Source organism: Hippocampus zosterae, chromosome 1 (genome assembly GCF_025434085.1).
Source record: "Hippocampus zosterae strain Florida chromosome 1, ASM2543408v3, whole genome shotgun sequence".
NCBI lineage: Eukaryota > Metazoa > Chordata > Actinopteri > Syngnathiformes > Syngnathidae > Hippocampus > Hippocampus zosterae.
In genome coordinates, this window is record NC_067451.1 from 1,700,240 (window position 1) to 1,714,991 (window position 14,752).

Sequence of the window (14,752 nt, forward strand, 5' to 3'; positions counted from 1 at the left end):
GGCGGGCTACTCAAGTGGTCTTCACGGGGTACCTGGTGCCCGCGGGCACCATGTTGGTGACCACTGATTTAGAGTGTTCAATCAGCCTGCCATGCATATTTTTGGAATGTGGGAGGAAACCGGAGCACCCGGAGAAAACCCACGCAGGCCCGGGGAGAACATGCAAACTCCACACAGGGAGGCCGGAGCTGGAATCGAACCCGGTAACTCTGCACTGTGAAGCCGACGTGCTAACCACTGGACTACCGGGCCGCTTCATTTTAATTTTAGTTATAGGTTAATTACTTTCCATTGATGACATCCCATTTTACAGTTGTAAACCGCAACTTGTGACCTCAGTATTCCAAACTGTTGCAGGCCCTTTTGTGTCCGTATGAAGGTAAGTGGATGTCAGACTGGCAGGGGAGCTTTGATGATAGGCTTGTTTATATTATTATGACAATTTTAACCAAGGTAATTGATATTTTTCTTCTCTCCTGCTGCCGACGGCGCCGCAGTGCAACGGCAGAAGGGTCTCGTGGTTGGAATTTCTGACCGCGCGCACATTTTTCTTCAACGCCAACAATTTATATTGAGCAACAGCGACATCTATCTATATAAAAGGGAACCTGTTTATGGAGTTTTAATTCAACAACCATGTGACACTGTAATCCCTCCCCTTGTGCGTCATCGTGCTAAAAAAAACACGGAAGTTGCTTTGAACTTAATCAACAAGAACCGAAAGAGAAGGTAACGTTCTACCCACTTTTGGTTATTTAATTCAATTTCGACAACTCTTTCAACAGTTCACATTCATGTCTGAAAGTGTTCGACGTTACTTGTCGGTCAAAAGCCGCCCAGGAAGGAAACGCGATGTTAGCATGTAGCTGGACCGGATGCTAAAGGCTAGTAAAGCTCGTCTTATCTTTAGACAGAAACGAACCCGGTTCACACTAATTCTGGTACACGTGTCGGGCAGTGTGGAAATTTGTTGACGAGTCGTCTGCGAGATTTTGCTTGTTTTAAAACCTTGTGCCCTCCTCAATAGCACAACCCGAGGGGACATTTCCGTCTCAAAAAATGTACATGAAACAATGTTTCAAAAGTACCAGTATTGAAACAAACTGCTCCACCTTTTTTCTGCCTGACATCGTAGAGAGACGTGACAACAACATTCATTATTATTCTTTCCCCCCAGCAAGACCAATGCCATTTTAAAGAAAGATCCGGAATAACGGAATGAAACGCGGTTTCGAAGTTGTCAACGTGTTAAGAATTTAGGAAGTTCCGAAAGGCTTCAGAAAGCGAGCAAAAATGTCGGCAACATTCTCCATTGTTGACATGAAATGGCCTGTGATCGAGTGTCTGCGAAGCGGTGTGAATTGCTGGATGAAAATGAAAAAGACAGTACAGTTTTGTTTTACAGCGCTTCCACAAGAGTTGCAGGAGAACAAAGCGCTTAAAGAACATTTAGAACCGAAAATCGGGCGACAGAGGAGATTCCAGTGTACATCAGATGTTTTCTTATTATTTTAAATGTTATTTTATTATTTTTAACAAGCCAGAGCTATTTTTTTTCTGAGAGGAACGCAAAATAAACGTGACCACACAAAAATGTCCTACGAAAAATGGTGGATAAGAGTGTTGTCACATACTTCAAATATATGTCGCTGGCATAGATAGATGAAGGAGGATTTATTCTTAGTAATACTTTATGGAATAGTGAGGTGAAGTTGGATAATGTGTTGGGAATCAGTACTCTGTTTTACAGCATGTCATTTGACAAAATTTTGTTTTTTGTTTTTTACGCTACAGGTGACGTCTTCCACAGCCAAACTTCCAAAAATGCCACTTTTCTGACTTTTAAATATTTAATCTTTGTACATTATCACCACAATGGTGAACATCCGCAGCCTCCTGCTTTTTTCCTTCGCTGGTGGGTAGATGGAAATCAATGAAAGCCATTTGACAGTGTTTAAATTGAGAGTGTCAACCTCATTTTCTGCCTGTCCACACACAGCATGCAGCAGCTGGACACGTCTGGCACTTTGTTTTGGTAAGGACTGTCGCTCAATGTCGATTGCTGGTGTTGTTCTTTAAAACAATGTGAAAATCAGTTGTGGCCAAGGTGGGATATCTCATGCCCCTTGCCCCCCCCAAAATTGTGAAAAAAAATAAAGAAAATATTGCTTTTTTTCCCACACATTTTGGTCCTGAAAAATCATAATAAGGTATTGCCAGCTCTTTTAATAGAGGTTAAAATCACAATTCTATTGGTGTCTGTTTACGTGAACGTTTGCCATGAGAAATTTCCCGGTTCTATTTTTGTCATCCCGGTTTTTGTAGTGAAGTCTCATTTTTTTTCCCCTCTCGCCAGACCACTGTGGACATTCCCCTCAAGTGTTGGACAGCGATGTGGGAGAGATCAGGAGTTCTGCTTACCACACTTATTCTTACCGTTTCGGCTCCACATATGACTGCTGGACCATTAAGGGTTCGATGGGAGAACCGGTCATCCTCAGGTGAAATACGCTGCTCACAAAAAAGGGATCATTATAAAAAAAAAAGATGGTCATCCCCCATATTTTTGTACATCGTGTTTAAATTGTCTGGTTGATGTGTTTTTTTAAAATTGTTATATTTCATACCTCTTGCTTCTTTTAGCTTCACGCAGTTTTCAGCTCGGTGCCGGAAGGAATGGCTGGCCATCAAATCATCCGCCGGCGGCACGCCACTAGTTTTGTGCGGTTCCAAATTACCGCCGCCTGTCGAATTCCCGGGCGGAAACATCACATTGGTGCACCATTTCCTGCCACATATCTATCCCGTGTCATCATTTCTCTTGAATTACGCCAGAGGTGCGTTTGTTCAATTTTTTTTTCAATTGCTGAATTTCTGAAAAAAAAATGGTGACATTTCAATGCAACGTTCATTTGGGGAATTATTTTAGAGCACATTCCAAATTTGACATTTTCAATGAATTGAAATGACAGGTGCCATCTTCAAGCATAAATACGTTTTGTTTTTTGTTGTCATGACAAGACATTGATGGAAAATATTACACCTTAACAGGGTGACAATGAGATATTTCCAATTTTCAGTCAACTTGCACCTGCCGCTACAAAACATTTTTGGGTGGTCCCGACAGATCCGTTCTCAGGCCAATGCCCCGTGACGTCGTTTGAATGCCCGGGAGGCCGCTGCCTGCCCCTCTCGTGGCGTTGCAACGGGCAGGTGGAATGTCTCGGGCAAGGCGACGGCGCCGACGAGGAGGGCTGCGGCGCCGAGGAGACCTCGCCGCGGGACAGCGAAGCGACCGAGAGGAACGACGCCGGGGATTCGGAGAATCCAAGTCCTGCGGTGCAAAGCCACAAGGACGACAGGACAGATGAGCTGTTGGCCCTGTTGAAGGAGAGGCAGGAGACCGAGGAGCACCCCAGGGAGAGCGCGGGGACGCCCGCTCCCATCCGCTGGCCCTGCGGAGGACTTCTCCGCACCTTCTACGGGACCTTCTCTCCTCCGTCTCCTATGGGCTCCCCGTTACTTTGCGTTTGGACTCTGGACCCGGATGACTCCCGACCCTTGAGGCTGGACCTGCAGCAGCTGGTGCTGGGGCCCGGCGACACGCTGACGGTCCACAACAGAGCGCAAGGCAAAGGAGACGTCATTAAAATTGTGAGTGCTCGTCACGCTATTTGGGAAGAGCGGCAGCACCAAGCTTCGGGGGCCGGTTCTCATTTGGGCAACGGGTAGTCATTTGTAGATGGGGGGGGGGGGGGGGGGAGTGTAAAAAAAAAAATTGGAAGGGTTTGTAATTACTTGACACATTGGTGTTGTTCTACATGTCTCTAGCTAGAGAGATGAATTAGTTGTGAACTATCGTCTTTTTGTAATAAGATGATTACTAAAATTCTATTGAAGCAATCACGAAATTATAATTGGCCAATTCTCTAAAACGATCACTTTAAAAACAGAAAGGTTCCATCCTACAACATTTTTTTCTCTTTACGGTCAATCAAAATGTGTATGTCGGAGACATAATTGATTACCTTTAATAGCTGACCCCAAATTATGTAAGAAAGGGACGAATCGTGGTCATATGTGTTTAGTCATACAAAGAAGTGATGTTTATATTTTTATATTTAAACGATATTTTATGTAACTTTTAAAAATGAGTTAAACCCACAATGGAGAATTGTTTATTTGACTAAGATTTCAATTTTATTTACAATGAATGAATTCTAAACCGTGTATGTGAACGTCATAGATCGTTTTAATGATATCATCTTGACCAAAAATGTGTTAATGGAATCTAAAAATAAACATATCGTTATTTATTTGGACTTTTCCAACCTATCACTACTGGTATTTAATAATATGCATAAAAACATTTTTTGGGTAGGTGTGAAGGGGATCCTGAATACGTAACGCCGGCACATGTATTCCGTTACTCCCTAAGCTTGTTGATAATTATTTCCTAATTAGTAAATATATTTTTTTAATACTTGGTATGTGAAATCGGTTTAATTATTTGAATTGAATTGCTGGTTTTTTAATTTATTTATTTTTTGCTTGATGATAAATTCCCGCATCTACTTTGCGACTTTTCTTAAAAAAAACAACTCGGTTCATCCCATGAATCAAGGCATGTTCATGAATGAATTTGACGAAAACCATAAATGCAAGAAATAGTCCACGGCTTAACGACGGGCGTGGCCCCAGTGTAACCCGCTGTCCGCTCTGACGCATCAACAGATCACCAGCGCCTCCAATTACAAATCGGTCCAAGTGGAGTCCCGCACCGGCCTGCTATCGCTGACGTATCGGACGCTCGCCGGCTCGGAGGGCAGCGGCTTCAACGCCACCTTCCGCGTGGGCACCTACTGTCCGCCCTGGGAGGGCCGCTGCGGCGGCGCCTCGGGGGGCTGCTTCACGCAGGAGCAGCGCTGCGACGGCAACTGGGATTGCCCCGAGAGCGGCAAGGACGAGGAGGGCTGCCGGGGCTGCGGCCGCGACCAGTTTGCCTGCGGGGTCCCCGGCCAGAGGGGGGCCGCCGCCGCGTTGGCGGCCGGGCGCTTCGCCGGCCGCCCCGTGTGCTATGCCGTCAGCGAGCGCTGCAACTACCAGCTGTACTGTGGCGACGGCAGCGACGAGAGGGACTGCGCCGTGTGTCAGCCCGGAACCTTCCACTGCGACAGTGACAGGTCGGCCCCTCGTCCTGTCAAAGAGGCCGTCGGCATTTACTGGGGAGAATCCCAAACGTATTCACAGCTGTCCAAAAGCAATGACGTGCAGACAACGCTCCCATCATGAGAATGCCACAAAATGGCTTTGTTTTCGAATATATGTACAAGAAAGAAAGGGGGGGGGTGTTCCTCGTGAGGCGAAGCAGTCCATTAGTTAATAACTTTGTCTTACAGTGGTTATCACGTGGGCTTCACAGTGCAGAGGTACCGGGTTCGATTCCAGCTCCGGCCTCCCTGTGTGGAGTTTGCATGTTCTCCCCGGGCCTGCGTGGGTTTTCTCCGGGTGCTCCGGTTTCCTCCCACATTCCAAAAACATGCGTGGCAGGCTGATTGAACACTCTAAATTGTCCCTAGGTGTGAGTGTGAGTGCGAATGGTTGTTCGTCTCTGTGTGCCCTGTGATTGGCTGGCAATTGATTCAGGGTGTCCCCCGCCTACTGCCCGAAGACAGCTGGGATAGGCTCCAGCACCCCCCGCGACCCTAGTGAGGATCAAGCGGTTCGGAAGATGAATGAATGAATGAATGTGTCTAACCAGTTCTGAAAGTGACATTAAATGCGATGCGTTAAGATCTTATACTCGACTGGTGGTATTTGATAAAAAGGCGGATAACAAAGCATGTCATCAGTGCACTGGTTGAAGGCTGTTTGCCATTAGAAAATTCTACCGGGTAAAACTTCACTCGAAGCACACGCGAGGCAAAACTGCACTCGTTGCCAACGCGTAGGACTTTATAGCCACGTGAATAAAATGTCCGACGACCGGTCAGGCGTACGGACGGCGCCGGCGGTGACTGACCGCATTCCTCTGCCGGCTCGTCTCAGGTGCGTGTTTGAGAGCTGGCGCTGCGACGGCCAAGCGGACTGCAAGGACGGCACGGACGAGCTCAACTGCACCATCATCCTGCCCCGGAAGGTCATCACGGCGGCCACGGTGGGCAGCCTGGTGTGCGGGCTGCTGCTGGTCATCGCCATGGGCTGCACCTGTAAGCTGTACTCGCTCCGGACCAGGGAGTACAGGTAAATGCTGTTGGCAAAACACAAAAGGATTTTGATGTGGGAAAAAAATGGTGGGGGGGCTCGAAAGACAGTGTCCGTACGTGCGCTCTTCCCGCAGTATGTTTGCGCCGATCAGCCGACACGAGGCGCAGCTGATTCAGCAGCAGGCCCCGCCGTCTTACGGTCAGCTGATCGCTCAAGGCGTGATCCCCCCAGTGGAGGACTTCCCCACCGAAAACCCCAATGAGGTGAGAGACACTTTTGGGCGAGGTCAAGTCAAAACTGATTTGCTGGGTCACTCGCATGCGGGTCGATCCTAGTTTGGGATTTGTCATTGGCGTTGTTTTCTATTTCCTCTTGATTATTATCCGTCCAAAAACATTCCATTAGTTTTTGAGCAGCTTTGTTGGATTTGGTTCATTTTTTCCATATTTTTTTAAACAAAACTCACAAATGAGTACTACAGTAAGCTACATTTGACTCTTTGACCTTCCTTGACCTTTCTTTGACCTTCGTGTACGATTGCACAGTAAGGCTGAAACGACGTTTCAAATCAACTCTGAAAGCTCATCGATGTAATTAACTGACCAAGACCAAAACGACAGACATTTTTGCAATAATTGATTTAAAAAAAATTTTTAAGGACATTTCAGTGTTGCATTTGATCAAAAGCACTTTTGTCAATGCGAGTTCTTTCTTTAGTTTTCGTGAGGTGTAATGACCTCGCGTAAACTTGCTGCATTTTGCTGCCTCAGGCTTCGTCCTTGTCTCTGAGGGGGATACTGCAGCTCCTTCGCCAGGACGCCGTCACGCCCCCACACCGGAGACGCAGGCCCCGCTTCGTGCGCCGCCTGGTCCGCCGCATGAGGAGGTGGGGCCTGATCCCCAGGCAGCCCTCCAGGCCCTCCCAGACGTCCGGCGGCGGGCAGCAAGCGCCCGAAGCAGCCCCGGCGGATCAGGAGTCGAGTCGCGCCGCCCCCGCCGGCTCCTCGTCTCCTGCGGAGGGCGCCAACCGTCCCGCGCCTCAGAAATTGAGCCTGTCGACTCGAGCCCCGTCGCCGTCCTGCGCTCCGCCGCCGCCGCCTCCGTACTCGCCGCCGGCGCCGCCCTCCGAGGCGCCCCAAACGCCTCCGGTGGCCATCCCGCCGAGCAGCCCCTCTCTGGCGTCCATCTTCCACACGCTGGGCCTCAGTCTGTCCTTGTTCAGAGCCTCGCCCCCGCCCGCGTCCGGCAACTCCATGCCCCTCTCGGCCTCCCCCTCCTACTCCTCGTCGTCGTGCTCCGACGACGACGTGCTGCTCATCCCGCTTTCTGAAGACACCGCCTCCGAGGACGATGTGCCCATGCTCACTTGAATCCCTCCTCCTTGACTAGTGCCTTCCTTCCCTCTTGTCCTTTTAAGTCTTTTTACCATTTCGAAAAGCAACTCGAGAGCGTTTTAGAGCCGTGTTTCCTAACCCCTTCGCGGGCCTAGACACTTTTTTTTTTAACATTATAATAAAACAATTCCCATCAGACAAAAAAAAATGTCAGGAAAATTGCCGCACCCTTTTGTAGACTGAATTATGCTTCCCCGGAACATTAAACCCCCACCGCCCCCTTCCCCCAAATATTATTCATATGTTTGATCAGTTTTTATGCCAGGTTGGTCTTGCAAATGAGAATCTGCCCCTCACCTTACTGATGGTTTGATTTTCAAAGAGCAAAAAAAATGTGCACATGTGCAGGATAACATTTTGGGAGCAAATGCTGCGGCATACGTTTGTAGATGCTCTTCAGGTATTCCGGAAAGAGAAAATGCACCCCCCCCCCCCCCTTGCTCCCGACTGAAGTGCCTTTCTGGAGGAATTTCTCACAGAACACGCACTGATGGCTCGCTGGCAATAACTCTTCAGATGCGGGTTTTAGTGCCCTTTTCCTCAACCCTACCCAAGTGAATGTATTGAAATGGGTTGCTTTGATGCTGGTTTTTAGGACGTGTGAAAGACGCCTCTTACCCCCCCCCCCCTCCAACCCCCATTGATTTTGACACTTGTGCCATTCAAATGATTACTCCTAATCTTGTTGCTTTCTGTCGAATGTATCAAATAGCTCGGAGGCTTTTACGTTTGCGATGTTTTGCGAGAAAGTTGAACGTTCCTTTGGGTCAATTTCACTGTATATAAGTCCAAAATGTGGCTGCGATTAAAAGATTTGCACTTTTTTTAGCGAGGGAGGGGCTCTTTGTTTGCTTCACACCGCGTTCCACACGTGGCGCTTTGTATTTAAAAAAAAAAAAAAAGGACTTGTGGAATTTCACACCCGAGAGAGCTCCTCGTGCAAGACGGGAGGAATCAGTCTGGAGTTGCCTCTACACACTCCAGTCAACTGGTAACGAGAATTCTCGGTTCCTCTTTAAAAAAAAAAAAAATTCTAATTGTATTGTGTGTTCCCGTAACAGGTGATGCTTATCCGGCTGTGTGTGTTCCTGCTATGTGCCGAGCTACGGGTCTCCCCGCACCGGTGCGTCTTCGACGAGGTTCAGCCTCGGGTGCGAGTGGTCCGCGCCGCCCGGCCAAGTTTGCTGCCGAAACTCGGAGAAGTGGCCCCGATGAGGATCGGGACTTGGCTTTCCGGAGAGAGCGAGCGCCTGTCGCGGCGCCAGGAAGGCCAATTGAGGGCCACCGTGGAGCGGGCCGTGAGGACCGTGTCGTCGTTACTTTCAGGTATAGTACAGGATTTTCATCTCATCTCAAGTGGAAAAAAAAAATTGTTGCACAGGTATGCACACCCATTTGTAACTGGGGCTGTGACTATTCAGAATTATTCATTCATTCATCTTGTTCCCGTTTTTTTTTTTTAATCGTAAAAAAATGGGCATTTGCGTCAACTTTTTACATCCACTCCAAGTCCCGTATGCACCCATAAAAAAGTAAAAATGTAGCAATGACAAAATGTATTCTTTTGAGGCAATAGAAGTTGTCATGGTAGGAGAATTGTTGGATTTATTTGCGCAAGAAAAACTAATTCTAAAGCACAGATCTATTTTGTCAAATGGAGATTAAAAAAAAAAGTTATCATACTGTGATATAAAATCAAAAATAGTGTATTTCAAAGATGTCTTTATTAAAAAAAAAGACACAAAATAGGACAATACTGTATTTAAAAATATTATCTGGAACGTTCTTTTCAATGAGTAGTCATATGCTACAAATCGATCTATTCATGGTAGGAAATTGTTGCGCATTTGACATGTAAATTGATTCCAAAGGGAGTTTCACAATTATTTCCGATTTGGGATTTGATGTTGCTCATTCCGATACCAATCGCGTGCATTTGATGCACATTTTTTTCAAATTTACAGCTGCTCACAAACTATAATCGTCATACGTCATGAATTCATCTGTCAATTCTTTTTTCCGCCCTCCCAACGGCATTCTTTCCAAATTTCCATCCGTCTATCATACAAAAGGACGCCATTATTTCAAATTGACGTTGCAGAAAATGCACAAACAAATATTTAGGATTCATTTACTGGTTTGGTCTGGAACATGTCAGAAAATAGGGAAACGATTGTTTGGTTTACTGCGAGAGGGGGCCACTTCACTCGTTGGCCGTAGCCTGCAAAATACAAGCCGCGGTTGAGAAGGTAGGACGGACATTTGCCCGTCATGTACTTTTTTTTTTGCATGGAAATCGGCTGATCACAGTCCGAGGAAAGACATCTTTTCACATGATCTGACACGCACGAACAAGAAGCGGGATATCACGTTTGCTTTTGATAGTGGAGCGAGCCTCAAGCCCACTGCTGCTCAGCAGGGACGTCAACAAATACTGCAAGTTTCTGTGGAAGAATTCAAGCGGCGTCAACTACAACAGGTGCGTGTGTGAGTGTGTGTACTTAAAAACAAGCCCAAAAAAAATACATAAAAATGTTCTCTCAGCAGCCGCGCATTGTCCCACCTGACTGCATTTCAATCACTGAATGAAATAATGCTTTCAGGTGTGGCCAAGCAAACAAAAACTACAGATATGAGATGTGCCTGGACGTCAAGGTCAGTGCATAGAGGCAAACGGATGAACATGGCAACACACGAGGCTGAAAAAAAAATATATAACGAACATAACAAACACGATAACATTCATTCATTCATTCATTCATTCATTTCATTCATTCATCTTCCAAGCCGCTTGATCCTCACTAGGGTCGCGGGGGGTGCTGGAGCCTATCCCTGCTGTCTTCGGGCAGTAGGCGGGGGACACCCTGAATCGGTTGCCAGCCAATCGCAGGGCACACAGAAACGAACAACCATTCGCACTCACACTCACACGCGTCGGGACAATTTAGAGTGTTCAATCAGCCTGCCATGCATGTTTTTGGAACGTGGGAGGAAACCGGAGCACCCGGAGAAAACCCACGCAGGCCCGGGGAGAACATGCAAACTCCACACAGGGAGGCCGGAGCTGGAATCGAACCCGGTACCTCTGCACTGTGAAGCCCACGTGCTAACCACTGGACTACCAGGCCGCTCTAAAATGAATAGAATCATGTTTTTTTTTTTTTTTCTCCAGATACCGGATGATCACCTCGCTGGCTGCAAAGTCTATCCGCAGTCCAACTCGACCCGCGGTGTCGTTTTGAGGCATCCGGGAGGCGGGGTGGCCGACGTCGACTTCCTGCTCTACCTCCACGTCCAAATGTCGGACAAGTGCAGGGCGCAGGTAAACGCTCGTTTCCGATCCGAAGGCGCGTCGTCGGAAGGCTCACGTTTGAATTGCCCCCGCGCGGCAGTCTCGCCTGTTGGCCTACGCCGCCCACTGCCGGGCGGATGCCGGCGGAAGACCTTTGGCGGGTGTCGTGGTCATCTGCAGGGAGAGACTGACAAGCGTGAGCGTACAGGTCTGTCCGCGTCCACTTGGAGTCAGTCCGATGGGCTGCTTTGTTTCTCAAAAGTGACATTTGGAATTCGGGACCGCCCCTCCCCCGCCACTCTAGACTGTGGTCCATGAGCTGTTCCATGCGCTGGGCTTCTCCAGAGATCTTTTTGCCACGTGGGTGGACTGCTCCATCGAACGAGAGATTTCAGCCTGCTCCCCCCGGGGCAAAGTGACTCACGCTGACGGAACGGGCCAGATGAGGCTCTACACCCCGTCCGTCATCTCGGCGTTGCAAAGGCACCTGGCGGCCGTCGATCCCGAGCTGGGGGGGCCGCTCGAGAACTCGGTGAGTCGCCGAGCCAGTTTGCGCTTTACCCCTCTTTGGGCCTGACTGGTTGGTTTTTCTCTCTCTCTTCAGGACGCGGCGCCGGGCGGCGTGTCCTCCCATTGGGAAGCCCGACTTCTGCAGGGCTCTGTCATGTTGGCGGCGCCGGGCCCGTCCGGCGCGGCGCGCATCGACCCGCTCACCTTGGCCGCGTTTCAGGATACGGGCTGGTACGTCGTCAACACCAGCCGGGCGCAAGATCTGGTCTGGGGAAAAGGTATGGGACCTCAAAGTCGTGCTTGTACAATCTAATATCAAATTGTTCATTTTCAGGATAAAATGGCGTCATGCATTGAATTGTCTTACTTTGTCTTTCTCACGAATTGAGTGAAAACTTAATTCACCAATTATTTTGTCAAATTTGAGAAGCGCTCAATTAACGCCAGGTGTGACCGCAATATATCGAATATCCTCGTTGTAGCAAACGTCCGAGCGCGATCGTCAACGTCGGCGCCGCGGGATTTACATCTTTGTTCGAACAAGGCGCCCGCTTTCTAGTTCTATCACGGTTATTATTCAATTTTATGTCAGGTGTTTTCTTTTAACAGCCAAATATAAATCTGTTGTCATTTTCAAGTATTTTTGGAATTGATTTATTCATCTTAATGCATGAATGAGTACATACAGTACAACCAGTTTTAGTTTAAAAAACAAAACGCCCCAAAAATCGAATGTAAGGGATGTTACAAAACGCGGGTTCATATTCATGCTCGGTGAACCAAATGATAGAAAAAGAGGACTTGCCATGAATGGGATTTTTTTTTTTTTAAGGTGAAGGAGCTTTGTTTGGTTCCAAGTTGACCTGCCATGACAACTCGTCATCCTTCTTCTGCACCGGCAGGTGGACACGACGTGCCATTCGGTTACTTCTGTCCTGCGTTCTGAGTACAATTGTAAATTGTAACCACGTTTGTCTGTCGCTCTAGTGGACTCGGGTGCCATCATTTACATTTCCACAAAGGTGAGTGCCAGACTGATGCCCACCTGGATGGCTGTCGCATTTACAAAGCGCTTGAGAACCGAGTAAGTACCTCTGGCGAAGGTTCACTGAAACAAATTATTTTTATTACTTTAAAAAAAATAAAAAATCAATTCATGCTTTTGTTTCAGAGTGAATGCTGGAAAAAAGAAAACGAGAGGCAGTCAGGTGACGAGCGCCACGGTGGGGAGGTCTTCGGCTCAGGCAGCCGTTGTTTCTTCTCCAATCTAACCACACTCGTATGTACATGCCGGGCAGCCTCACAATGACAACCTGAACATGGGAGTTTTGAAAATGTATTCAAAATAAAACGCAAAGAAATCACTTTCAAAATACTGTGCATTGGCCATGATTTGGGGAAAAAAAAGTAGACACAATCCATGTTAAGTAAAATGAGGACTTTTATTGAGACAAAAGTAGTGCTTGGTGTGCAATTTGTGGCATCTTTGTGTGAAGGAATCGTATTGAGGAGAAATTGTGCTTTGTTGCCATCTTGTTGACGGCTCTGAATCTTTTTGTGAGGAGATCTGCAGATTTCTGCAATTTGCGGCAAGGCTTGGAGAAGAGAGAGCAAAGGCTAAATTTAAATAAGCTAACAGGTGATTTCTTAGTCATGTATTTAAACTAAATAAAAAAGCTCCACATATTGCATGTTCTTTTATGTGTGCTGCATTTTATGGCAAAAAAAAAAAGAATTTATTCCAATATGGAATTAGGACTGTAACATAACAATATGTGGAAAAAGTGATCCTGTATAGCAACACCAGAATGTATAAGAACGCGATCTCCTTGGGGGTCCCGTATTGACTCCATAACTGAGTCTGGTACCCCAAACACAAAGGTGTCAAAGCGTCACAAACGACCGCATCCTCTTTCTCGAACAGAACCACAGTCAGCTCATAGTGACGGGGCGCTGTTACAGACACAGGTGCACTGGACCAAACCGCTACCAAGTCCAGGTGTTGGACTCGGACTGGTTGGACTGCCCCGCAGGAGGCAGCATTCAGGTTAGCCGCTGCAAATTGGACCAAAATGATTCTAAAATGTTAAAATACTTGACTTGACGCTTCTTCCTCTGCCCTTTACGTACTTAAGATAAGGGGATACCAAGGTTCCGTTTTCTGCCCGGACAAGAGGTTGTGTCTGGACTCTGACGACAGTCCTCCTCCCTCAGAGGCTGAGGATGTTTTCCCCACAAGGCAAGTGAAGTGTTTTTCTTCATACAACCCTGTATTTATAGTCAATTTAATGAAATACTTTTTTTTTTTATGGTCTCAAACCAGTCAACCGAATGAGACGTTACTCCAGGAGGATACCCGGTCAGCATACAACCCTGCCGCAGACCCCTTGGTCACCACTGTGTTCTGTGTTTTGGCAGCACTGGGGGTCCTGGTTCTCGGTCTGATGAGTACCAGGTGTACCTCCTGCAAGGTTCGGATCCATGCGGCTTCTGGCATGTTGAATTGCTGAGATCATCTTCCTTCCAGTTCAGTGTTTAAAAAAAAACAAACAAAAAAAACGTATCTAGTCATTTGCGGTCAGTGGCAGAGCTAGACTTTTCTCCCTGGGATGGCCACAATGCTATCTAAATTTGGAAACGTTATCAAAAGTCAACATACACACACACATTTTTTGTATTTTTTTTTCTGCTGGATGCAGTAAAATGGTCTGAAACAAAGCAGTCCTTCATAGTACCTTGTGTTCCAAAATTCCAGAGGACCATGAAAGCACCGTTTTGCGTAATTGTTTATGGAAAGGTGATTGGTGGAAACCCAGGAAGTTGCTATGTAAATTAAGTATAGATAACCTGGTGTTTTTCACCCACTAATGACCCAACCCGTACAGTTGTTACAGACTGTGTCAACACATTATTACTATTATTATCATCATACGATGTTGTTATTATTAACTATTTTTTAACTGTCAAGCAAAGGCTTATAAAGCGGATTTACGTGGGACAGGAGAAGAGAGTCAATCTCTTTTTCGTTAATGGATGCTATAGCTTCTAGTTGCTTTCAATTTGGCTTGTAGCAGACGTGTGCACATTTTCAGCATGACGTCTTTGATCCACTGGAGAAAAGGACACTTTGATTCGCTCCTCTTTCATCTAGAACTGCTTCAAACAGAAAAGTGTATGCAGGAAAGTGGTTCAGATTGCACGATTGTCTGTCTTTTGTGTTGTATTATTTTGTCGTTTTATATTAACTTTTCTTTTGCATGTTTGACAATAAAGTTGTACTTGACTTGATAAATCTAGCAACTCTTGTTCAGGAAATGGCTTGAGTATTTTTTTTTACACTCTTGCGACG

At 46.9% G+C, this 14,752-nt stretch overlaps 2 protein-coding genes across 2 annotated transcripts; both read left to right on the plus strand.

Moving 5' to 3' along the window:
* The first annotated feature begins 443 nt into the window (after positions 1 to 443).
* On the plus strand, positions 444 to 8,426 carry lrp10 (low density lipoprotein receptor-related protein 10). Its single transcript, XM_052066242.1, has 10 exons — positions 444 to 729; positions 1,795 to 1,915; positions 2,000 to 2,035; positions 2,357 to 2,501; positions 2,644 to 2,837; positions 3,128 to 3,654; positions 4,735 to 5,183; positions 6,049 to 6,243; positions 6,341 to 6,470; positions 6,978 to 8,426. Exons 2-10 carry the CDS (start codon positions 1,876 to 1,878, stop codon positions 7,575 to 7,577), a joined length of 2,316 nt encoding a protein of 771 aa, XP_051922202.1. The 5' UTR covers positions 444 to 729; positions 1,795 to 1,875; the 3' UTR covers positions 7,578 to 8,426.
* A 236-nt stretch (positions 8,427 to 8,662) lies between these two features.
* On the plus strand, positions 8,663 to 14,675 carry LOC127601207 (ciliated left-right organizer metallopeptidase). The gene is made up of 12 exons (XM_052066273.1): positions 8,663 to 8,927; positions 9,987 to 10,080; positions 10,205 to 10,256; positions 10,774 to 10,923; positions 10,994 to 11,101; positions 11,198 to 11,425; positions 11,498 to 11,681; positions 12,236 to 12,305; positions 12,391 to 12,487; positions 12,575 to 12,682; positions 13,328 to 13,450; positions 13,539 to 14,675. The coding sequence occupies exons 1-12, from the start codon at positions 8,666 to 8,668 to the stop codon at positions 13,911 to 13,913; spliced, it is 1,851 nt and encodes a 616-aa protein (XP_051922233.1). The 5' UTR covers positions 8,663 to 8,665; the 3' UTR covers positions 13,914 to 14,675.
* The last annotated feature ends 77 nt before the right edge of the window (positions 14,676 to 14,752 follow it).

Coding starts and splice junctions, on each gene's coding strand:
- LOC127601207 (XM_052066273.1), top strand. CDS start 8,666: ATGCTTATCCGGCTGTGTGTGTTCCTGCTATGTGCCGAGCTACGGGTC. Junction 11,102..11,197: donor TGACAAGCGTGAGCGTACAG/GTCTGTCCGCGT, acceptor CCGCCACTCTAG/ACTGTGGTCCATGAGCTGTT. Junction 13,451..13,538: donor CCGCAGGAGGCAGCATTCAG/GTTAGCCGCTGC, acceptor TACGTACTTAAG/ATAAGGGGATACCAAGGTTC.
- lrp10 (XM_052066242.1), top strand. CDS start 1,876: ATGGTGAACATCCGCAGCCTCCTGCTTTTTTCCTTCGCTG. Junction 2,036..2,356: donor ACGTCTGGCACTTTGTTTTG/GTAAGGACTGTC, acceptor CCCTCTCGCCAG/ACCACTGTGGACATTCCCCT. Junction 6,471..6,977: donor CCACCGAAAACCCCAATGAG/GTGAGAGACACT, acceptor TTGCTGCCTCAG/GCTTCGTCCTTGTCTCTGAG.